This window comes from Dreissena polymorpha, chromosome 6 (genome assembly GCF_020536995.1).
Source record: "Dreissena polymorpha isolate Duluth1 chromosome 6, UMN_Dpol_1.0, whole genome shotgun sequence".
NCBI lineage: Eukaryota > Metazoa > Mollusca > Bivalvia > Myida > Dreissenidae > Dreissena > Dreissena polymorpha.
This window is the reverse complement of record NC_068360.1, coordinates 66,952,748-66,977,670: the sequence shown is the minus strand read 5'-3', so window position 1 is coordinate 66,977,670 and position 24,923 is coordinate 66,952,748. Positions and strand designations below refer to the sequence as shown.

Here is a 24,923-nt window from a genome sequence, read left to right as displayed (position 1 = left end):
CAAAGCAAACTCTCAAGAATGGTTATTCCAATGACTAGAGGTTGCAATCGCATACAAACTGATATGCGCATATTGGCATCAACGCCACTTACGAAGAGAGGTATGCATGCCGATTGCAATGACTTGTGACTTGTGTTTAAGTTGTTATCATTACTGGTAGTTTAAACAATATAAAACTACGAAGTAAGTTTATACAGGAGTGTGACTATCGTAAAAGAGTTTTATTAAGTATTAAGTAAATTTCAAATCGCATATGCGTATTATGTTAAACCTTTTTTGTGAGATGATAAAACATTTTATCATTTATTACTTAGTCATAGTTAAAAATATACTGTCATTTTAATGTATATTGGCTCATTTTCTGATTTCTGGAGAAAGGTTAGTTACAGAAGCAGATATGAAACGAGATGATGCTTTGATCTTTTTGGCTGTTGTTCTTGTTCTCGTGAAACTACAGATTAGTACTCAGAACAAGTTAGATACAAAAACGATCGTAAAACATAGCACACGATCGCTTCAGAGAGCAATAACGTTAACACATTGTCCGTTCTTGTGGTGTCGACCACTAACGAACATCAGGCTTTGTCAATTAATTAAGTCAATTAAGGCAATTAAAACTGTAGGTCCCACTTGTTAAACTGACTTAGGTTGTAATAAAACGGATAAGCCAAAACGGCACTTTTTATACAAGTGGGTTAACATTTGTGTTGCATAAACACGTAGTGGATACCTACCTATATGTAAATGTTAGGCATGTGTTTCAAAATCATTTTATTTTATTTCGTTTTATTTTAAACGATTTATAATCATACTTCGATAAATTCAATTAGTCCTATTTTGTTACTGTGCATATGGCATCAACAACGGTTACTTAAATCCGCATGCTTTAACAGCCACGCACTAGAACAAACAGAATTGTTTATTGGACCGTGAACAAACTTATCTTTTTTGATATGAACACTAGTTTTGCAATTTTGATAGGGATACTATATGCCATTTATCTTTGCAACGGTTATTAGCCTGCCTACAACATTGTGCGTTCTATATTTCTTAATAAGCAACGATAATAATGTAAACATAATACGTAAATATTATCAACACAGTACTTCAAACATATTTAAACACATATCTTTATCGTCTTTAACTATTAACGTGTATTTCTGCATTCCTAATTATGTTGCATATTTCTTTAAACAAGCATATCCTGTAATGTGTCTGTGGTAAAAACAACAATGTTAAATAACAAGTGCAAAGCTAAGTCATTAACTGTATTGATCACACTACCTAGTATTATTGTATTATTATTGTATTATATTATTTATTAATCTAGATAATACCAATTACAGGAACACGAAGAGAAAATAAAACATTTACGGTTAAAAATATTGTTAAGGCTCTATATTTTATATATTTACTTACGCTTGTATCTTAAACATTAGTATATTAATGTCTAGCTGTTAGGCATCCGTATGTTTGTTTTTCAGTAACATCCAACATGTTTATATATAAAAGTTATTTCCAGAACGAGCCTCTATGTATACTAAAGAAGTTGTATCAATGAATAACACTGTACGCGCAATAAGAATTGCAACTTGTTAGAAATCGATTAGTATAGTAATTGGAGATATGAGAGGTTACCTTGGTTTACCTGCAGAGATGAGCGAATTCGCATTCTAAACAATTGGAACGTGCTCAGAGCCTTTACTACTGCGAGAAGAATGCAAATTGCATTAACCTTTAGAATTACCAGGTTGGCATTTATAGCATCGCTATTTGGTCCTAAGGCAGTACGCATATATTATTCATCCGTTTTTTCGGTCTACATCCAGTGGAGAGTCGAATAAAACACGTAAACTGTTGCACGTAGATTTAACTAAATGTGTCTTGTTGAAAAGTTAAAACGATAATGTACTGGTAGTCCTTAAAATCAACGTTGAGCTTCAATGTTACCGCGGTACTCTTGTTAACATTACGACTATATACATCAACGGAACGTATGTGTATATATTTATTAGCACTGGCCCGTCTCTGTAACCACAAAGCCCTTTGATATAAACATGTTTAGCCCCAAGCGTTACGTTTAACACGGTATCCAAATTTTACTTTGCATTTGAATCATCGAATGATTTACTTTTACAGATATAAAGACCAATATATCGGCACTCGGTATTCCAACAGATCGTTAGTAAACTACTTAGCTAGTTTGTATTAATGTCATTATCATGGCGATGATACTCAACGGGGTTTATATTGAAATCGACTATGTAAATAGCTAAACGCAACACAATTTATAACTATCCTCTTTATATAAGTTTCTTTAAATATTTCCGTATATATGTTATATTTCTTTCGCAATGTGTCTGTCTTTCTAAATGTAATGTGTTCTGTGATGTCTGGTTTTATTTATGCTTATTTAGCGTCTATATGAAATAGTTTTTACGAATGGCAGAATGTTCCCATAATGCCTCCGGGGCGCAAGTGTTAACTGAAACTATTCATTAATTCATTCGTTCGAGAAGAATATCACCGATCTCACACGATCGGAAATTGATTGTATGAGGCAATAAGGAATGAACGCGCGAACAGTTTATTTAAACATTTAAACTGCGGTTATTGTCTTTGTTGGCGTTAAACATTGCGTAGTCGAATACGTATCTAGATTGCAAAAGGTCTTACGAATACGTCTATAGATTAAAAAAGATCTATGCTTAGCCGTTTTGACATTTTGCTATGGGAGTTGGTATAGGAGTCACACAGGTCTCATTATCTGAACACCAGGTTTTGTGTTCCCCTTACAGATTACTGCCATGTTAAACAATATCTCGACGTTTTTCGATGCGATATGATTAAACAGATTGACCGCATGTGCCTGTAAGATATTTTCCTTGAACCGTTTTGTATTCATAAGGTGGCAATCATGAACATTTTAACGATTACAAGTTCACTTTGAAAATCACACATTTTATTACAAAAAAATGGTGTACTGTGCATAACACGAAAGCGTACGAAATTGTTACGAACTTGTGGATAACAGGATGGTTCACAAAACAAACGACACATGGACGTTGTCCCAGTGGAAGATGTGCCTTTGACGCACAATTAAGAACAGAACGAAGACGCATTTCAATCCTTATGAAAAGAACAAATATGCGTAACATGTGACGTCACCGTATTTTTATATTAAAAAACGCATCAACAGTTAACTGAATATAAAAGATGAAGACTGTTGAACCTCGTGGTAAGCTATTGCTAAGCACTTTAAGAACAGCGTACGAATTTCCTTATCAAATTACCCACATCCATGACTTTATCAGAATTGTTGTTATGTTAATCCGCTTCCAATGTTGAATTTGATTTCCTTTCTGGGTCAAATGCTTTACAATCTGTAGTCTCCTGTTCGCAGACGTATACTACACTCCTTTAGCGAAATCGATATGTCGTTCATTCATTCCAACCTATCACGTTAGAAACATTACGTACATTGTACTGCGGTTAGAACGATAACACTTTCACACTGACAACCATGCATATCGCATCTGTGCGTGAAAAAAGACATTGTTGACTTTAACAAAAATGCCATCTATCCGAGTGCCATTTCCTTTCAAGTATGTTTTACTTGTTTTGATAGAGATCCAACCAAAAATATATGTTATACATTGAACATATGGTGCAATCAGTAATACTCTACAACAATAATGAATTTGATATTTGATATAAAGATCAGACAACATTCGTGACAGACAAAAGAACGAACGGCTGCGGAAGAAATTTCTATTTCGGTATTAAAACCGTTATTGTATCGTCGGGTTTGCCCGTGATTAGAAAGTATATAAAACAATGACTACTGTTAATAAACTCTTAACTACGAAAACACCAACATACCTGCTGGTTCCTCTACTTGAGATTCGCGGATTATTCACTTGATGTTAAGTGTCACATAGGAAACACGTTGAACTTTGCCGAACGCAATAAAGTGACAGCAAACATCCGATTATATGATCGTCATTCTTTATCCAATTAAGTTGGGCGCTTTTTTACTGTGTGATACTATATAACCTTATCCATTACCAATCTATATTTTATATCACCTCATGCTTAAGCTTAAATATGTTGTTCACATATATAATTGAGTCCGATAGGCAGGTCGATATATCGTTTGTTAATTCCAATCGATCGCGTCCGCAACTCTAAGTCGTGCGATAAGACATAAACCGTAACCAGATGATTCCACAATTTGTATTCAAATGTATTTTAAATTTGACACACTTAAGATAACACACTTTTCCTGGTTTAAAAACTGCACATAAAAAAGCATGTGCAAACTATTTATCATAATGAACACGCCACTGAATACTAGTGAATGAATAAATAACAATATTCTTGAAACAAAAGCTTACATCAATCGTTCCAAAAGCGTACTCGATTAATTTCCCTGTAAAAGGATGTGTTTTATATTTAAAATCCAATTAATATCTAATTTATAATCACAGATAAAAACTTATTCACACATGTAAACGCTAAATAGTGAGCCTGCTACGAAACATGTTATATATAAGCATAAATAACTGACAACAGGAGGCCAAGTGATTATCCCTAATAAAAATTGTATAACAAGTCGTAATAAAATAAAACCTATTACGTAGCAGGAATACCAAGAAACCGTTATTTGTAACACGTTTCGCGATAAAATAGCTGTTCAGGGAAATTATTTTCTCGCAAAAATATTAAGACTGTGGTTTTCCCCCATAAATCATGAAATAATTATAGTTTGATATATGATTGTATTAATAAGCTGTATTTTGATTCTCTCTCTCTCTCTCTTTAAATCATTCTGAATAACAGATAGAATATTTGTGTCTGCAAAAAAAACGGAAATGCAATTTCAATTTAGCATTGTTTTAAGTATTTAAATACGTGCATACGTATTGCAAAAGAGGGGAACAATCAATAAAACAATATGTTATGCAGAATTCGTCCATTGCAGTGTAATTTATAGTATACCACAGCTTAATAAAATACACACCTTTCATTACCCAGATTAATAGAAAAAAAACGTGTATGTCAACAAATGACATTCAAACAGCCGTTTATCCTGAATATCCTTGAAATGTCTTACGTGTGCCGGTCATTCTCAGGAAATGTGAAATAAATCACGATATTTTTTTCATAGTTATGAGCTTTTCGTATGCAACCAAACATCGATGTTATATAAGACGCATATGAATGCTAAATCTAGAAAGGTTTGTAACAAAAAAATAACTATAGATATTGCATTGCAATAATGTTTGGTTTAAATACAAATACTGTATATTGGCCGTTCCAAGACCGGGAACCTAGTGTTTATATTCATGTATGTGTACAACCCGTCTGATATTACCCCTATACATATTTTTTTAATTGGTTGCTCGCAATATATAGAGGACGTTGAAGTGATTCCTATGATGTGTTACCTGCTGATGCAATTTGAGAGTCTCTTTGTTTCTTTGTTGGTTCTGTTTCAGTTATTTTCCAAAATCCGTTTAATATGACAGTGAGTATGCGATGTGAAAGTTTAATTAAATCATATATGTGTTCTAGAGAATAAAATGGGCTTCATTAATGCAATTCAACTGTTCCATTCGAAAAGTATATGTGAGAAACACATCCAATTTCAACACAGATTTTATCCATAAGCCTTCTTCTTTCCGTCGCAGCATAAGAACTTTTTGACATATAATTGCCAACTGACGTTGTGTCACATAATAAGCTTTTTATTAAAGTGCATCAAATGCATCCAGCGATCAAATGCGATCCTTTAACTAATATGTAGAAAATAATCTTGTTCTTATAATAGCCATGTGTCCATCTAATTAGTCTGTATACATATATAAAAGAATATATCGCAAACCACATCTGTAATAAAACATGACTATAACTTACACAGGTTTTCAGACGCATTCTTGCATTTCCGTATGAATGTACACGAACTGTGATTTTAAGTAAAATATATTTAAATATGATACGTATTAATCCAATATTTTTAACAAGAAATTTCTTTTTGAAAATTCATCAACTGAGTTCGTTTTTATACCGATAGATATTAATTTATTTTATTTTCATTCGGTATATTCAAAGGTTGGTGAATGTGTAGAGCTTATCTGCTGTTCCAGTTGGACGTTGACAAGTATCCCAGAGCAATTTTTAAATGGCGAACATTTAATATAAAAATTACGTATAAATTATGGCTGTTTTTATATTTGTTTACTACAAAATACTGTATTAGAAGAAAACTAAATTCATTTTGTTTTTCATTATTGTAATGCAAATAACACTAACTCACTCATTAAAACTTAAACTGTAAATATTTATGAAGATGTTACGTGTCATGCAACATAATGCTATTACCGATGATCACATCAATCTTTCGTTAACAAAACTGATACTTACGGCCGACATGTAAACACATGATAAAGACTTTAAAATGCTGATGTTTTTATTTTCGAAAGGGATATTTAAGCCGATCTTGGAAAGGTTCACACACAGCTACAAGTAAATAAAAGCTCATTAATGATGGCCTGACTGTCAGATACAGTTAAGAGACTTGATAGAGTAAAGTGCGTTTGAAAAGTCATGACTCTGGTTTAATAATGATTCATTAATTTAAATTATTGTTCGGGACATATACATGCGAGTTGTTAACATATCAAAGAAGGTTTAGTTGATACATGAAAAACATGCTTGTTAAAATAGAACAAAGTCGTTAAACTATTTATTTCTGAAATCGGCTTTATTCAACTCTGCGCTATTAGGAAAATAATATGGCGTATGTAGCGTCCGAATTCTTTTTTAAAATTATGTAATATTTCTAGATAGTATATCTAGTGACAAACTTAGCTGCTTACATCTGTTCTGTAAGTAAGTACTGTAAACCGTGTACTCACTAAGCGAAGACGCTAGATAAACGGTTCAATATTCAACCATTTCCGAGCAAGCACGTGTCACTTGTTTATTTAAGAAGTTTAAGTTTATCCAAAATAATTGACAAATATCAGTATATATATAACACAATGGTATGTCCAAGCTATTCGGCTTTTTAGAAAAGAACAATTTACTTACAGATTACTGATGCAATTAGCAAAATGTAAAATATTCTCGATGGAGGTAATTCCTGTGGGTATCAGTAACACAGAAAATACCTCTATTAGAATGACCGTTTATTCCAATTGTATGAACACCGTTTTCAATGCACACATAATGCAGATTAATTACAATCAACAAGTCGTTCAATATCAAACTTGCAACTTGGTGATTCATCCACAGTTTTTGTATTTATGACCAAAGTTGTTCATTCTTTGCTTTTTGAAAAGAACTCTTTATTTATTTTAAATAAGACATATACGTCGTTTATATTAAAAAGAACGTAAATAAAGAAATAAATGTTCTCAGCATTAACAGATTAATCCACATCGTTATTTAGAACGCAGATAGTATTGTGTTCGATATCAGCACCAGATGTAGGTGTAATCAACCGGTAAAACAAATCCGTTGATGAAATAAATAAATAACGCTTGTTGCATTGATATGGTTGTCATACAATGGCTTTTAGATCAGCGTTGAAGATTAACTTTTTGATTAGAGCTGATTAAGCGCATATTGTATTGAAACAGCCCCTGATAATATTGAATGCGTTTTGAACAAAGTTGAGATCGCCAAAAGCTTGATTGTTTGCATTGCGTGAAAGTTAATGAAACTTTTAAGTAGATTATTCATCATCCAATTTTTTCTTTAAGCTCATGTGTTCAATGTTTGGAGAACACGCTTCTGATTATAATAAAATAAGACAAAAATGTCATCGAGTACGATTTGTTCCCAACTGGTTGTGTCCATTCATACTTAATACCGACACATTTTAAACCTCTTGTAATAAAGGCTTACATAAAGAGGGCGTTGCCAGCTCTAAATAGTCTCACTCAGGGTAATGAGAGGTTACATATGTTCAGCCAAATCTACGAGCAAAATGGAATCAATGATGAAAGCATTATGTATTGATGCAATATGAATAAACGATAATACGGCCCAATATCGACGTCTGCAAATAAATATTCGCCACATAACATTGTTAATACAATTAAATAGCCATAAATGAGAGTAAACATTTGATTAGATTTCAGATTATTTAACCAATTGTTACATTTCACTCCAGATAGACAATATAGCAGCTTTCTTAGGCACCATATACTGCATCATAAGTTATGCATGGTGTAAACTGCCCGGTTCACAAACGTGCGTATACATAATTGATATATATATATACACTCACATTTTATAATTTCACTCACTTGTAACATTAATGCTATTTCTGAATGAAATGTACACATTTGTCGAATATTAATATCAATACATACTTTGTGATTATACCATGCATGAACATAATATTGTGTGTCTCAATGGAGTGTCAAACCCACTGCATATGACGTTTCTGATTTACATAGTAAGTCAAGTGTTAATAATATGTAGTGAGCATCAAATAGGATAACCTTTATCTAGAGAGGGTTTGTTAAGGCAACAGGTATGTCGGTATGATTATATTTGATGTGTATGTTCATCGTGGCTGCTTGTGTTGTTTGAGAGTATAAACAGAAAAACTATATTATAAATAATGTATTGGTTATTTATTTATGAGTTATACTTACCCTGTGAAAGTAAAGAAATGTCTATAGTATGTAAGCAAAGAAAACTCGAATAAAATAACGTGTCATATCGAACAATTTTATAATATTATTTTATGCAATTGATTTTTGGTTCTGTTTGCCTAAAAGAACCCATAGTATGTGTTTTTCATTAAATGCATTTTTGTAGTGGTTACTGTTGGACATCGCGTTTGAGTGCACTCTAGCTTTTTTTACGGGTTTTTTAAAAGGCATTTTTACTGGTTAAAATATATAATGATTTGCATTCAAAAAGCAATGCGTTTCAGTCCTTTATATGTTAAATGTTTATATGCTTTAATAATTTCTACCCCGGTCGTCGTTTTGGAGTTTCATTATGCGTAAATTTCAAATTATGCACAAAACAAGAGTTTTTTGCTTACAAGTTAACTTCGCATTGGAAAATATGGTATGTAAGTTTAACTCGAAACATTAATATCCATCTTCATTGGGTTTTTGTTTAAAGTGACCCTTTACGCTGATATTAGTATATTTTTTATCGGTGATCTCAAAATAAGATTTGAACACATGATGTGCTTCCTATTGACCTGCATTGGATATGTACTATATTATCCATTTTTCCGATATATTAACGATACATAAATAGTAAGATTCGCCGTACCTAAATTAATTCCTAAGGCATTGTCTTAATGTTAAAACCATGCATTTCTTATCTGAAGCAAGTAATTTACGGAATCTACACTCAATCGCACTGGATTAAGTTCGTTTTGGATGTTAAACTTTTCGGACCTTGTCTCATACAAAATGGAAGTAAAGATTTTTTTAAAGATATTTTTAACTTGTAAACTTAGTTTGATACGTTTTGTTTAAATTAGAAATACTACAGACACATTAAATTTTGACCGTATGAAATATGCGCTAAAATGAACATGTAATTTTACTTTAAATCTGCAAATCATTGCATACCTATGCTCATTGTGCTAATATAATGTTTATACATGTCTGCATATGTATACTCAAAAACTGTTGCTCTTTGTTTCAATTTTGAGTTTTGATGATAAGGAAACGAATTACGAGCGCTCAAGTCAACTCATCAGAACGACAGATGTGTTGTAACAATTGCTAAATTTTAGAAGTACAGTAATTTAAGCCTATTTGCAAATATAAAAATGAATGTATACTTATGCAAGAAATATTCAACGCTAAAAATCAGGTTTATTGCCTATTAACAACGATAATTCGGAGTTTCGTCTACAAACGGTATACTTTTTACACCGACCATTCCCTACAAACATAAAACACTTTCGTAAAAGTTTTAGACTATACCCCCAAAATGAAAATATATCAGTGGACCGAACGACATAATGGAGACTTTGAGACTAAAACCTAAATTTCTATTATTATATTATCTGACTTTTTATGTACTTACAATTTTTTTACATGCGTGTCGTTAAAACTCTTTCATGACATTGTAATTGTCAAACACTTAACGCAACGCATCACATTGTCACGAAGCTAAGTTATTTCTTGAACCGAACAAAATTTATTATAGAGAAAGATAACTACACAAGATAATGGTTTATGTATTCATACATTTACACAATTTTAAAACGAAACGTAAATTTCCCAGAAAAATGATAGGTGACTAACAAGTACAATTTCTGTTATGTTAAGAAAAGTCCTATAAACAATAACATTCATGTGCAAACCATCTGCTTATGTCTTTCAATTGCTTTCTCAAGATTATTATACCAGTGTAAACTCCTGTTTAAGAAAACAAGGAGATTTAATGTGTAAATTTAATTAACACCGTGCAAAGAGGACAAATGACTCTTTACAAAAAAGTGTAACGACTTTTCAGCAAGTATTTTTTGCCTTTCCATCTTTGATATTACATTAAGTTTCCGATAACGAATGCTACTTTCGAAAACCATCATTGTAGAAACAGCTGTTTAAAATATGCTCGTAATTGCTCAATTATGAACGAAAACGACGAAATGTTCTAGAACGAATATTACGTTTTGTGTTGCTTGGTAAATGACTTGAAGACTTGGTATTACTGATCATATACTAAAACAATTTTATCCTTATTTTGCAGAATCCATGTTGTATATACACATGTATATTTGTCATTCGTTGTAGAATATATGTGTGAAAAGTAAAACTAATTTATTCTTAAGCAGTGTTTTTCTTTAATTTATTAGCTTAATTTAGTTTGATCGAGGAACTAAAACTAATAAATACATGTTTCATAATTCAATTTACGACATATGCCTTCGATGTCGCGATTCCACATTTTACTGAAATGCATGCGTTCAATTTTCGATTAAGACTAAATATTTAATATGTGTTTGTTTTTTGCTTTGCCTTGATTACCTTCATTATTATGACTAAAACTTGGTGTGATATATCTTCTACAGCTTAAAAACATGCCAATAGCACACTCTTCTTAGTTATGTTAACTGCACCATAAATACTTGTTTAGCAATGTTATTCGGGGTGTGTTAAAGACCCTGCGTTTAAAACAATAATCTAACTTATCTGCAATACATGTATATCACACGGATTTATTTATTCAAAAACATAAGTGCTGTATTTATCATTCGATTGACATTTTCAAAAATATCTAAAATACCCTTAATGAAACAAAAATAAAAAGTGAACACTGAAAGTAAATAAAAGAGAACGATGCGTTAAGTATATTTTTTAATTGTTATTTTTTCAATTGGTACACGTATGTCTTAAACGCTCATTTCGCCGTCACAATATAACGTCAATTGCATTTTGTTGTCTGTTCGAAACTATATCCCATGATTTTAGTATATGTATCCGTTATCTACTTAACAAACATTAGAAATTAACACTATCAAAGCTGTTTCCCGCCAACAATCACAACATGCATACGCATACAGCTTGTTAGAACGTCTTTCGCGACAATCATTCACGACAAAGAAATGGGACTGTGATTTAAATGATGTTATTGTTGACATTTTATTTCTCTTGTGGCTTTCTTCCAAATCTCTTTTTTTAATGTGATTTTAAGGAAGATCAAACTGACAAAATGTTACAAAACGAACACATGAATTGCAAATTAACAATCTTTTATACAAATTAATTTGATATTTGAAGGACAAGGAAACAGTATTCTCCGGAAAAAAAAACGAAATAATCATCCTGGGGACTATGGTATCTGTTTCTTAGACCGGTTTCTAAACAAATAAATGATGACACAGTAAGTCATACAAAAAGGAACAAATACATGCAAATTTACCCTTGTAACTGAGTAGATTTCTGAAAGCAGACAACATTTAATGGCTCCTTAATATACAAAGTTTAAAACGAAACTATATTTTTTCTAGCAGGGTGGCCTCAATTGCTTTGGTATGTGACTTCATAGTATATCTGGGCAATACTTCGATCTACAATAATATCTTAAAAACAAGCGATAAACTAGTAAGTTAGTCGAATCAAGTCAAATGATGAAGTCTATGTTGATAACTTTCGTGATACAATCGATGCATCGAATGTCAAATAAGCACGTTGTTAATTGTTGACATTCATGTTTTAGTGTGTTTCGTGTGTTGGCTATAGTTTGCCTGTTTTGTTGTGTTTCCTTATAGTGTTCTGTATATATTATCTTTAAAAAAAAATTATCGTAAAATACGTAAATCAAAATAAAAAACGTCCAAATTATCAGATAATTTAAAACTTCGATAAACTGTATAATGAAAAGTAAACAGTTTTTTCTGTACGTCGCAAACATCTAAATATTAAACTGTTATACTTTTCATTGTTTAATTAAAAGCACCAACTGCAAAAAAAACCATAAAAACCATAATTTGATCTTAAGTAAATTGTTCTTTTTGTGTTTTGTTTTGCAACAAATTCGGCATGTTCTCCCTAAAGCTTTGAATTAATTCAATTGTATAATGCTTTATTACGGTCCATTTATTTTCAATAGCACTGACAAAAGCGTTATTTTTATTATCATCAAACATATAAGGGTTAAAAAAATCACTGTTACCAAGATAAATACGAGTGCTTGTAAAACGCTTGCATCAAGAAACGGATGGGATCGTGTTCAATATAATTTAATGATTTGACACAATTTAAGCGGGAGTAAACAGAGTTCATAAGAATAGTATATTTAAAAATGTTTATCCTTTTATTGTGTCACTAAAAATTGCTCAATTGTTACGCTAAAAACTTTCCAAAGTACATTAGTGTACATTTCCCTCATGCTGTTTTTTGCAATGGGCCACATTAACTAGACTTTCAAATATATTATCCGGTCTATTTTGTGCCCGAATTTTTTTTTATAATAACAAACTATTTCTTTATGGTAAACCTTATGATACACTCAGCCCGCTTAATAGGTAAGTTCAACAAACTGGTTTCTGCCAAACGGTGATACCACATGAACGGCATCATATTCGATCACATTTCTAGCAAGCACAAAACAAGTTCATCCAAAATAATAACAAATATTGGAAAATAACAAAGTCATGCCCGATCAATCCTGGTAATCAGAATATGCACTAACAAGCTAATATTCGTTTGCACTGAGACCACTGTTGTATGACCAATATGAAGGTTACAGGCTGTAGATATCATTAACACTGATCGAAAATGCCGCTCATAAAAAGACTGTTTACAAATTGCGAATGTATGGGAAACCCGGTATCTGAACATTCAAAATGAAGACTCTTTACGTGCCTTATAAGGGTAATAGATGCTTTATCAAACATGTTTAATAGACGATTGTTGTTGCTTGTGTTACTTGTTTATACTTAATTTTGATTTGAGATGAGAATTATTATTTATTATTTTAATATTTTATTCTTTCAATTAAAGTCATAAAACTATTTACAAATATATGTTTAATACTTTTAGTAATATCAATCGTCATCCCATTACCGAACACCACAATTACAATCAGAAATAAATGGCAATAATATATACCGTTTTCATTATATGTATAAATATTCGAAATTTGTCTTTCCATGTAATCTAGGTTACCTCCCTTCTGAGCGATTTCAATAAAATCTGGTTGTGTCTTTAAAGTAACGAATATATTCATGAAATGATGCCTAATCCATTCCAAAAATTATGTACACGTCGTTTATATCGAATGCAACTAAAATAAACCATTACATTGCAATCTACAACGTTAAAAAGTTCAACCATTTAGTCAGAGCTTCTATATCAGCATGTTCTGCAGGGAAATTGATGGATAGCATTTAACCATGAAATTAATAACAACATTGTGTTGCCTGTTGTTTACTTTAAATATCACTCTGTTGAAAGAGAATTAATTTCACCATGCTCTTGTTTCCTGTAGCAAATTGAATAGATGTTTTGGCATTTAAAATAGCTGTTAGAATAAGCTTTGTTTTAGTTCAGTTAAATTTAAGGTTTTATAGAGAAAGCAGCATAGACATGGAAATATTTTATAGCAATAATAGGAATGATAGAAAAGAGTTGTTTAAATGCTTTATATGAAAAGTAAAGTATATTGTGAAATCTTTAAATAACTATAGTGTAATAAAAGTATAATATAGTTGAAAAGTGCAATAGTGTGTGTTTATTATTTTTCCTGAGGCGGATTTAAATAGAACCCTAAAGAAAAATTTGGTAGCAGAGCGAGGTTTGCCTATTTCTACATCTCACAATGGATGACAAAGAAGATGAAGACACCCCTCAAGAGGCCCCTCACGAGAATTTGGTAGAGTTAAAAGTGAAGAAATCTAGATGTAAAGCAGCATTCACAAGGGCGCGTAATAAAATGAAAGACATTTTAAGCGATGATACGCCAAATAAAGATCTTGCGAAAGAGTGTCTTGACAAGGTTGAAGAGGCTATGGACATGGCAGTGCAAAGTGTTCAAGATCTAGCCTAAGTGGTGAAAGATTCAACAGAATTGGCAAGTACTTTGAATGAAATTGACATTTTTGAAAAACAGTATGATGAACTCGTAAGTTTATATGATGAAGTTTTCACAGTAAGCTTCAAGTCTGACCACAAAGTAAGCTCCAAGTCTGACAACAAAGTAAGCTCCGAGTCTGACCACAAAGTAAGCTCCAAGTCTGACCAAGATCATGAATCAAACCATGAAGACGGCAGTAAATCAGATTCCGCATTAGACAAAGACATGTGGAAACAACTTCAAAGAGTAAAGATTCCCGTGTTCACTGGTGACAAAACAAAGTACCCTGCATGGAAGGCAGCTTTTCAAGCATGTATTGACGAATCGCCAAGTACCCCACAGTACAAACTTCTGCAATTACGCCAGTACCTAGGTGGCCAAGCGCTACATTCTATTGAAAATCTGGGACATTCGAAAGAGGCATATAATGCTGCAAAGGAAAGGCTTGAGAGGAAATATCGTGGAACCAAAAGAGTAGTGAACCAATTCTTAGATGAGTAAGAGAATTTCCAGCCTTTAAAGAATGAATCACCTAAAGAACTTGAAAATTTCGCTGATTTACTTGACATTGCAGTTATTAACTTAAAGGAAGTAAACCATCTTCATCATCTTGAAGGAGGATCGTTATACCACCGTTTGTTAAAGAAACTGCCACAAACCATGTTAACACGCTATATGAGAACACTCCATGACAAATCATTACCAGACTCTGTTGAAACATTGAGAACGTTTGTGAATGAAAAGACGGAATATGCAGTTCATGCAAATGAGACTATTTATGGTTTGAAACACCAAGAAAACCCGCGAATAAAACCCCAAAAGACCTTCTACCTAAAAACAGACGCAAGGCAAAAACAATTTGTTAAATGTCAAATTTGCAGAGAAAATCACAATGCATGGGAATGCATGAAATTCAAGGCTATGAATGTAGAAGAACGATGGAAACAAGCAAAAGATGCTGGACTTTGCTTCAGATGCCTTAAAGGTAATCATATGGGGAAAGAATGTAGATTAAAAGGACAGTGTGGAATAAAAAGTTGCACAAAGACACACAACAGACTATTACATAGAGATGTTTTGAATGTTAATGCTAATGCATTTCACCCAGTACCACAAGAAGATGTCTCGAAGACATATAATAGATCATGTATTGCTCTGAGAACCATTCCGGTAGTAGTATCAGCAGGCAATCGTGAATTAGTCATCAATGCATTGTTAGATGACGGGAGTACAACGTCTCATCTTAATGAAGATGTTGCATGTGAATTACAACTCCAAGGTGAAAGAAAAACCATAGAAGTTAGTGTGATGAATGGAAAATCAGATAGATTCAGCACTAGGAATGTCATGTTCAAACTCTAGAGCTTAAATAGAAAATTTGAGCTTTCAATGGAAGCACAAACAACACGAAATGTTACTGGGAAAGTTCAAACAGTGAATTGGCAAATAATGAAAGAGCAGTGGCCACACCTTAAAGACATACCATTCCCAAGTACTGGTAGAAAGAAGAAGATAGATTTACTGATAGGTCTTGACTATGCGCACCTTCATAGGTCACTTGGAGAGATAGTAGGTGGTGATAGTAAACCAGTGGCTAGATTGACACCACTTGGATGGACATGTGTTGGGCCAATAAATAGAGAAAATAATCATCATAGCACCAGCATGTTTGTGTTTCATGCTAATAATACCTTGGAGACTTCATTGAAACAGTTTTGGGAACTTGAAAGTGAAACGGAGTGTAACCAAATGTCACTAGAAGACAAGAAAGTGCAGGTTAAAATAGAAAACAGTATTGAACACAAAGACAATAGATACATAGTTCCATTGCCATGGAAATCAGATAAAGAAACATTACCTGACAACTATAGTAGTGCCTTAAACAGACTATATGGTACTGAGAAAAAAATGAAAAAATCACCTGAATTGAAGCAGGAGTATAGTGACATTATAAGGAAATATGAAGAGAAAGGCTTTATTAAGAAGGTTGAAAGAAAAGACAATGAAAAAGGATGGTATTTGCCACATTTTGCTGTAGTGAAGCCAGAAAAGGAGACAACAAAATTTCGCATTGTGTTTGATGCATCATCTAAACATGAAGGCACAAGTTTGAATGAGTACCTAAGTACAGGTCCAAAATTGCAAAGAGAACTGTTAGATGTGTTGCTAAGGTTCAGAAGAAATCAGATCGCAGTTGTCTGTGACATAGCGGAGATGTATTTGAAAGTTGGCCTAGCAAGTGAGGATGAAAAATACCAAAGATTCCTATGGAGAGAATCACCAGAAAGCCCCATCGAAACATTTGAATTCACACGTTTAGTGTTCGGAGTTAACTCATCACCATATCTAGCCCAGTATGTATCTCAACATAATGCTGTGCTCCATGCCGACATATATCCGATGGCGGCTGAGACAATTCTGAAGTCTACTTACATGGACGATAGCATGGATTCTACGAAAAACGTGACAGAGGGAATATAACTATGTAGACAATTGAGAGAGCTGTGGCAGAAAGCTGATATGCATGCTAGAAAGTGGATTTCAAATTCACTAGAAGTGTTAGAAACAATACCAGAAGAAGATAGAGCAGCAGAAATAGATATAGGAACAGGAAATCTGCCAACAACTAAAGCTCTTGGAATATCCTGGCAAGCAAAACATGATGAATCTATATTCAAAGTCGGTGACGAAATGACCATGCCAGATGAAATCACAAAGAGAAATGTATTGAAGACTGTTTGTAGGATATTTGATCCTTTAGGTTTTTTAGCGCCATATGTAGTGCGAGGGAAACAAATCATGCAAGACATCTGGTTAAGTGGGGTTGACTGGGATGAAAACGTGAGAGAAGCAGAGAAGTTGAATTTTGAAAGGTGGTTCGAAGAGCTTAAACATTTAGATAAGATCAAGATTTCACGTTGTCTCAAAAACGAAAATAATGAAACACAGCTGAAGTCAATGTCAATTCATACATTTGTAGATGCGTCATCAATTGCATATGGAGCCGTAACATATTTGAGATGTGAGTATGAAAATGATGATGTGACTGTACGCTTTGTAGCTGCAAAAAGTCGTGTTGCTCCCACAGAATCTACTAGTATCCCAAGACTTGAACTACTCGCAGCAACACTTGGTTTAAAACTGACATCAAGGATTTGCAAAACTCTTGAAATAGAAATCAAACAAGTAACATTATGGTCGGACAGCATGAATGTTATATATTGGATACGAAAAAACAGCAGACAATTCAAAACATTTGTTGCAAACAGAATTGCTGAAATTCACAGAGTAACAAATCTAAGTCAATGGAGATATGTTCCAACAAACGAAAACCCAGCAGGCCAGTGTCAAGAGGTTTACCTGTTAACAGTCTTGCTGTTGCGAACAATTGTTGGGAAGGCACCAGCTTCCTAAAAGAAGGTGAAAACGAATGGCCAAAGAGCAAAATTGATGTGGGTAATGATGGAAAACTTGAAATGCGAAAAACAGCACAAACACATTTGCGTACATTTTTTGTGTCACAAGAAGAGTGGAGACTTAGCCCGGAAAGATATTCAAATTGGACAAAACTTGTTAGAATTCGAGCATGGGTCATTAGATTTGTTGAAAACTGCAAAATGAAGAAAGAAGATCGAGTCAGTGGGCCATTGAATGTAGTCGAAATTGAAGAAAGCAAGACTGAAATGATCAAAGAGACACAGAGAAGATATTTTGCAGAAGAGTATGATAAACTTAGTAAGAATCAGAAAGTAGGAATTTCCAGCAAACTGATCAAACTGAATCCAAGATTAGACACCGAAGGGAGATAAGAAGTGACAGTAGACTAAAGTACTCTTACTTTCTTCCATATGACACTAAATATCCTGTGTTACTACCCAGAAAGAGTCCAGTTACAGAGTTAATAGTGAAAGATGCCCATGAAAAGAACAATCATAGCGGAACAAACCAAACACTCTCTGATCTGTCAGTGAAATACTGGATTGTAGCTGCTAGAGAACAAATAAGAGACTGGGAAAGAAAGTGTTCTGAATGCAAACGAAGGAAAGGCCATCCAAAGGATCAAATCATGGCACCTTTACCTAAAGTGAGAACAAAAGTAACCATGCGTGCATTTAGTAATGTCGCAGTAGACTTTGGTGATCCTTACATTACAATCCAGGGAAGGGGAACAAGACGAGCAAAGAGATACCTCTGTCTATTTACATGCTTATCAACACGGGCAGTGCACCTAGAAATAGCCTTTGGTCTCGACACACACGCATTCTTGAATGCATTCTACAGAATGGTGAATAGGAGAGGTTTACCAGTTTCAGTGTATTCTGACAATGGCACTAACTTTGTTGGGGCAGATAAAGAACTAAGAGAACTAGTGCAGAATGTAGACAAGGACATAATCAAAGAAAGTGGTGCTAACCGAGGAATACAGTGGTTTTTCAACCCTCCTGCGGCGCCACACTGGGGTGGCGTACATGAAATAATGATTAAATCAGCAAAACGAGCAATATCAGCAATCTTGACCTCAGCTGATATATCTGATGAAGAGCTCATCACAGCTTGTACTGGTGCTGAAAGTTTGATTAATTCTCGTCCACTAACGTACCAGTCTGCAAATGTTGATGATTGCACACCGCTTACTCCTAACCATTTCCTGTTTGGACAAGTTGGAGGTCAATTTGCTCCAGACTCAGTTGACAACACAGATTATAGCCCAATTAAACGCTGGAGACGTGTACAAGAACTCGTGAAACACTCCTGGAAACGTTGGTTGCGAGAGTTTCTGCCAATGCTTGCTGGCAGAAAGAAGTGGTTTCAACAACACAAAGACTTTAGGATAGGAGACGTTGTTCTTGTTGTCGATCCTGAGCAGCCTAGAGGTCGATGGCCGCTTGGTAGAATAGTGGAGATTTTCCCAGGAGCTGATGGTCATGTTCGCGCTGTCAGTGTTCGTATTGGACAATCAGTTTTGAAGAGATCAATTACAAGACTTTGTTTAATTGTGCCAGAGGAAGAAGATTAGAGCATGAACTCAGCTTCAAGACCAAGTGCAAGTGTAAATAAGCTAGTTGAATGTTGGTTGTTGTGTTAAGTGGCATTATAATCCACAAAGCAACCACAGTAACCATTACTGTTAGGTGTAAAAAGTTTTATATGCAGATTTTCATTTTGACTCAACGCGCATAATAATAACTGTACCGTTATATCCTATTTTTGGGAAGACAAACATAGTGAACATTTTGTGAAACTGAAGAGCTTGAATTTTTGCTTGATGTCTTGTAATTACATTTAGTTTACAATACATTGTATGACATTTTGATGATAGAGAATGTATATTATTTGTTGCTTTTATTTCAAACTTTTATCATATATATGCATGTGAAATGTTATAGTTTTGTTTATAAAAATAATGTGATTGTTTGTAATTGAGAATTTGGAGATTAAAGTGTCTCGTTTGTATTGTAGTCTGATATTACAGTAAATTATAGTTAGTATAGTAATAGTAACGCTTCCACTGAATCTAGATAAGCAAATAGTACAGAAGATATGCCATACTGTTAACATTTGATAGAATACAGTATAAGTCTTATACTAACAGCATTTGATAGAATATAGTATATGGCATACTTTTGAAATTTGACAGAGTACAGTTAGCATAAGCAGTTAGCATACATCTGGTATACTTGACATTTTGATAAACTAAAGTTTATCAAGGTAGTGGAGAATGTTCTGCAGGGAAATTGATGGATAGCATTTAACCATGAAATTAATAACAACATTGTGTTGCCTGTTGTTTACTTTAAATATCACTCTGTTGAAAGAGAATTAATTTCACCATGCTCTTGTTTCCTGTAGCAAATTGAATAGATGTTTTGACATTTAAAATAGCTGTTAGAATAAGCTTTGTTTTAGTTCAGTTACATTTAAGGTTTTATAGAGAAAGCAGCATAGACATGGAAATATTTTATAGCAATAATAGGAATGATAGAAAAGAGTTGTTTTAATGCTTTATATGAAAAGTAAAGTATATTGTGAAATCTTTAAATAACTATAGTGTAATAAAAGTATAATATAGTTGAAAAGTGCAATAGTGTGTGTTTATTATTTTTCCTGAGGCGGATTTAAATAGAACCCCAAAGAACACAGCATCAGAAAGAGGTGTAATCAACTGGCAAAATAAAATCAGTTCATTTAGTTAATAAATAAAGCGTGTTGTATTGATTTGGTTTATTAATAATAATTGAAATGGCATTTAGATAAGCATTGGAGATTTGCTTTTTTATGAGCGTTTACGAGTATATTGATTTGCATATGGTATTGATACACTCTTGTTAATATCAAGCACTCTTATCGGCAGAGTAAACGAAGCCAGAATCTCATGTTTTAAAGGCTAGTGCCAAGTCAATCATATAAAGAATAATCCGATTATTTAATTTACACATTAACTCACTGTTTTGAGAAACCGAAGCGTCGCATACTAAAGAAAACAGAAACAAATATGAATAACTGATTTTGTTCGGCGACTAATTCGTCGGTAGACTAACACGCAGAAAGCTTTGCCATATTGACAATGCTCAATAGTAGTACTGAGAGTAATGAAATGTTACCAAGTTTTAACCACAACCCACAAGTATTCGCGAAAAGGCATTAATGCCAATTGCATTACGTACAGAATCATTATGCTAGAGTGTGGTATGCAGGTCAATGACCGATTACTTTGAATGAGGTTATACTACAAAAACGAAGCCAATTATTGTTATAAACTGATATCAGGGTAATGTTGGTGAACAACAATTTGTGTAATGTAAAATATCAAACTTTATTTGTTGCCCGATTGTTCTTAAGGTCTTGATATAAGATTTATGTTACTCCGAAAACATAATTCGGATATACATTATTGTTAACTGCGACTACTCATTTAATTAAGGCAAGTCACTTATTGTCTATACCTAAAATAAAAACGTAAGGCACAGAAAAACAGTCCACATTTATGATTGAAAACTGGGTTATCCGCCTTGGATGGGAGGGAGTAAACTGATTAAAAGACGCGTCAAATCTCACAGCACAGAATAAATAACAACCAAACATGCATGAATGAAATTCAAACAGAATAAATCACAAACCAAACGCGCATATACGATGCTGTAATTCAAATAAACAAACTGAAAGCCGAAAGGCAGAACATGAAAACATAAATGCTTAAAAGTGGCACAAAAGTCAACAATTACACACTCTATGCTTTGTAATGACCTTTCCATGGCAGTTTTTATATTACATGTTTAGTTGTACGTATGGACTTGTATTGTTTAGTGATGCAATATGTCACATGCCTTAAATAACAAACATAAAGTGCCAACAAGTCAGTTTATTTCGGTTAAGATTCTAGAGTTTCAACATTTCAAACTTATTATTTGGAGTGGTCAGTTTCATAAAAAAAATATTCTGCTAAAGTCTCAAATTGTTTTTAATTGAAGTAATTTGAGCAATGCTTTAGTTTGTATAGGCACTACTCTACCATGCATCCATTTTTAGTAGAATGTCACAGTTGTGAGTATCTACTCATTTAAAGAAAAAAATACGTACAGCGGCAAATATTTTCTTCAGCATATCACATTTCTAATGGTAGCAAAATATACCATTAAAATCAATGTCATCAGAAACAACAGCACTTGTTGTTTTTTTTGCTGTTCCAACAAAGAAACTAATAGCTCGGTTTTCTAGTGTACGCTAATTAGAAAAACACATTATTATTTAAAAAAATCTGAAAATTATCAGGCTTGCTATTTGGAATTTAGATTTTACTATTCGACCTTCAGACTATAAAGTTTCTGTTGATTTTCGTTGTCTTATTAACAACGATACTTGTGGTGTTGTTTAACTACATACAGTTTACATATTTTTCAATGAACACTTCACGAATAAACGCGTGGCGTATGTTAAAATATGTCTGCTAAATTTCTATAGATATAAACATGCACTCTCGACTTGTGTTGATATATCCTACAAACTGAAAAACGGCCTTTCGTTTCTGCATTACAAAACACAGTTGAGTAATTATGTAAGTATTATTTAAATAAAAACAGGTTATTAACGTATCATATTCAGTGTACAGTAAATATATGATGTGTCTAATGGGTATGTAGGTAATTATATCAACACATGTGTATACCATCTAATGACTTACATTTATAGTGTAAACACTCTTGTCAACATTCTTACACATCGGCGTCGTCACCATGTATTGCTTTTTTAAGTACCCGTAAATAATTCAAGCCAACAGCATAATTTCCTTCTGTTTAGTTACATCCCATGTATTTTTGTTTATATAGTTTATCTAGAAAGTACCGGCAATGCAACCAAAGTTTTCCCTCCAGATGGCTTTGTCATGTGGTAGGCAGCTCTCAATAAAAGTAAATCAAATGAAAGGTCACTTTGGTTTGTGTACATATTAACAAATTAGAATCAACACTTATTGGAAAAGCATCATTACTTAGAGAATTAGGTAAATTGCACAGACATTTGGAATTGCTAGGCATTGATAAGCAAGTTGTTATGGTTGTTAGAGAGTTAACAACGTAGCAGAGATGTACATAGGTGCAGGTCGTTTTTTTCTGTCAATTATGTGCTTCTTTTAAATCATGTAAAGCAAATTTGTTTCGATAAGATGATCATATGACTTGGGTGTCTTTATATAGGCAATGATGTATGATATCATAACCTTATGTTAAGTATCAGTAAAGTTTAATTTGATAATATTTTTTATTCTAAGATATTTAGCCTAAGTTAACAACATTCACAGGTTATGCATAGTGCTTCCAGATATAACGACACATACGTGTCTATACAACTTTTAAAACTAAAAAAAATCAATGAATACTTCCAGTACATTGCTTTCATTGTATTATATTAAATACATTCTTTGCTTTTATTTGCTTTCACCTAAATACTTAATTGCACACGAAATAATCCGTAAAGCAGCATCATAAACTCAATATTATTATATTATCAACGTCCGTGGACTTATCACAATGTCCTTCTACGGCTGCGTTTTGCTAAAGCGCATATACCTCTTAACAATTTCTCATTTTCGAGACCGCTGTTGTATACGATGTGATAGATTCTACAGTCCGATAGACATACCGATATCACGTTCATTAACACGGAAATAGCGTGTGAACATCTGGGACTTCATGGAATTATTTTAAGGTTGACGCCATTCTAATTGTGGCTTCTTTCCAAATTGCAATATATTTTCCTTGTGCACGTTTCGGATTATTTACTTGAGATCAACTATCACACTAACAAATCAATCTAACGATGAGCAAATGACGTAAAATGTTATAATATGATGATAACGATATTTGATTTATACAAAGGCATTGGTCAAACTAAAACAAGAAAACACACGGTATCTAGACAAACCTGACCATGTTTTTCAGAGAAAACAAACATAGTTCACATGTGACAATTTTACTGATAGAGCTTTAAGTGAAATGAATATTGTATTACAAAACTAAATGGTGGACATCTCTGCGGAACATCAGTTCTCAAATTGCGTTCTACACATTAATCGCAAACGACGTTTGTTTTCAACATAACGACGTCCATGCGACTCTTTTACGATGCAAACTCGCAGCAAATGCGTGGCTATTGCTTTTTTTAATTGGCAACTTTAAAGTTCGTTGTTGGTTTTCACAATTCACTTTGCATCCAAATTTTATAACATATTTAAGGCCATGCTATTCACGTAAAAGATCTAATACGATAAAGTTATACGGCGCGTAGGAACAAACATTGACCGGAGATCGCAACTCAAGTCGTCTTTTTCAGGAGATCAAGTAGTTTATACAATCGCTGCTTATGTCAACTTCCACAAATGAATTGCTGTTCGGGCAAGTGTGTATAAATATAGATTGTTCAATTAACGTTATCATTGATCATAATTTCAAAATAACAATCAAACAACGACAATAAGGTACACAATTACACTCAGCTACATACGTACTCATCGAATTTAAAGCAACGTCTGTAACCAATAATGCACTACATGTATACAATAGTGTTAACTACGTAATATCATAATCTGAATTTTAATCGATAAAAACACGCAACATGCATCGCAAAATATTTAAAGAACATACATTTGCGTAGTAATATGTTCATTATAGTTGCTTGGCTATATGTCTTTTTATAATTGATAAAGATTATTCGCAAGTGTGAAATAAATAATGTATATGTATATTTAATGCGTTATTGATTATTATGTGCATCAAAAGGAATGACATGAACCTAGATAGAGATCAATGGCATTATTATCCCGCGTCATAGGCGGAGGGATATTTTTTTGGTGTTGT

At 33.2% G+C, this 24,923-nt stretch overlaps 4 protein-coding genes across 4 annotated transcripts in view; 3 read left to right on the top strand and 1 right to left on the bottom strand.

Moving 5' to 3' along the window:
* The window catches only part of LOC127836268 (Na(+)/H(+) exchanger beta-like), a 150,231-nt gene that overhangs the window by 36,596 nt on the left and 88,712 nt on the right, over nt 1-24,923 (bottom strand). The gene's annotated exons all lie outside the window — the stretch shown is intronic.
* Nucleotides 16,024-17,055, top strand: LOC127835770 (uncharacterized). The gene has a single exon (XM_052362209.1). The coding sequence runs from the start codon at nt 16,024-16,026 to the stop codon at nt 17,053-17,055; it is 1,032 nt and encodes a 343-aa protein (XP_052218169.1).
* LOC127835769 (uncharacterized) lies at nt 17,095-17,988 on the top strand. The gene has a single exon (XM_052362208.1). It carries the CDS (start codon nt 17,095-17,097, stop codon nt 17,986-17,988), a length of 894 nt encoding a protein of 297 aa, XP_052218168.1.
* LOC127835768 (uncharacterized) lies at nt 18,192-19,591 on the top strand. Its single transcript, XM_052362207.1, has 2 exons — nt 18,192-18,295; nt 18,454-19,591. The coding sequence occupies exons 1-2, from the start codon at nt 18,192-18,194 to the stop codon at nt 19,589-19,591; spliced, it is 1,242 nt and encodes a 413-aa protein (XP_052218167.1).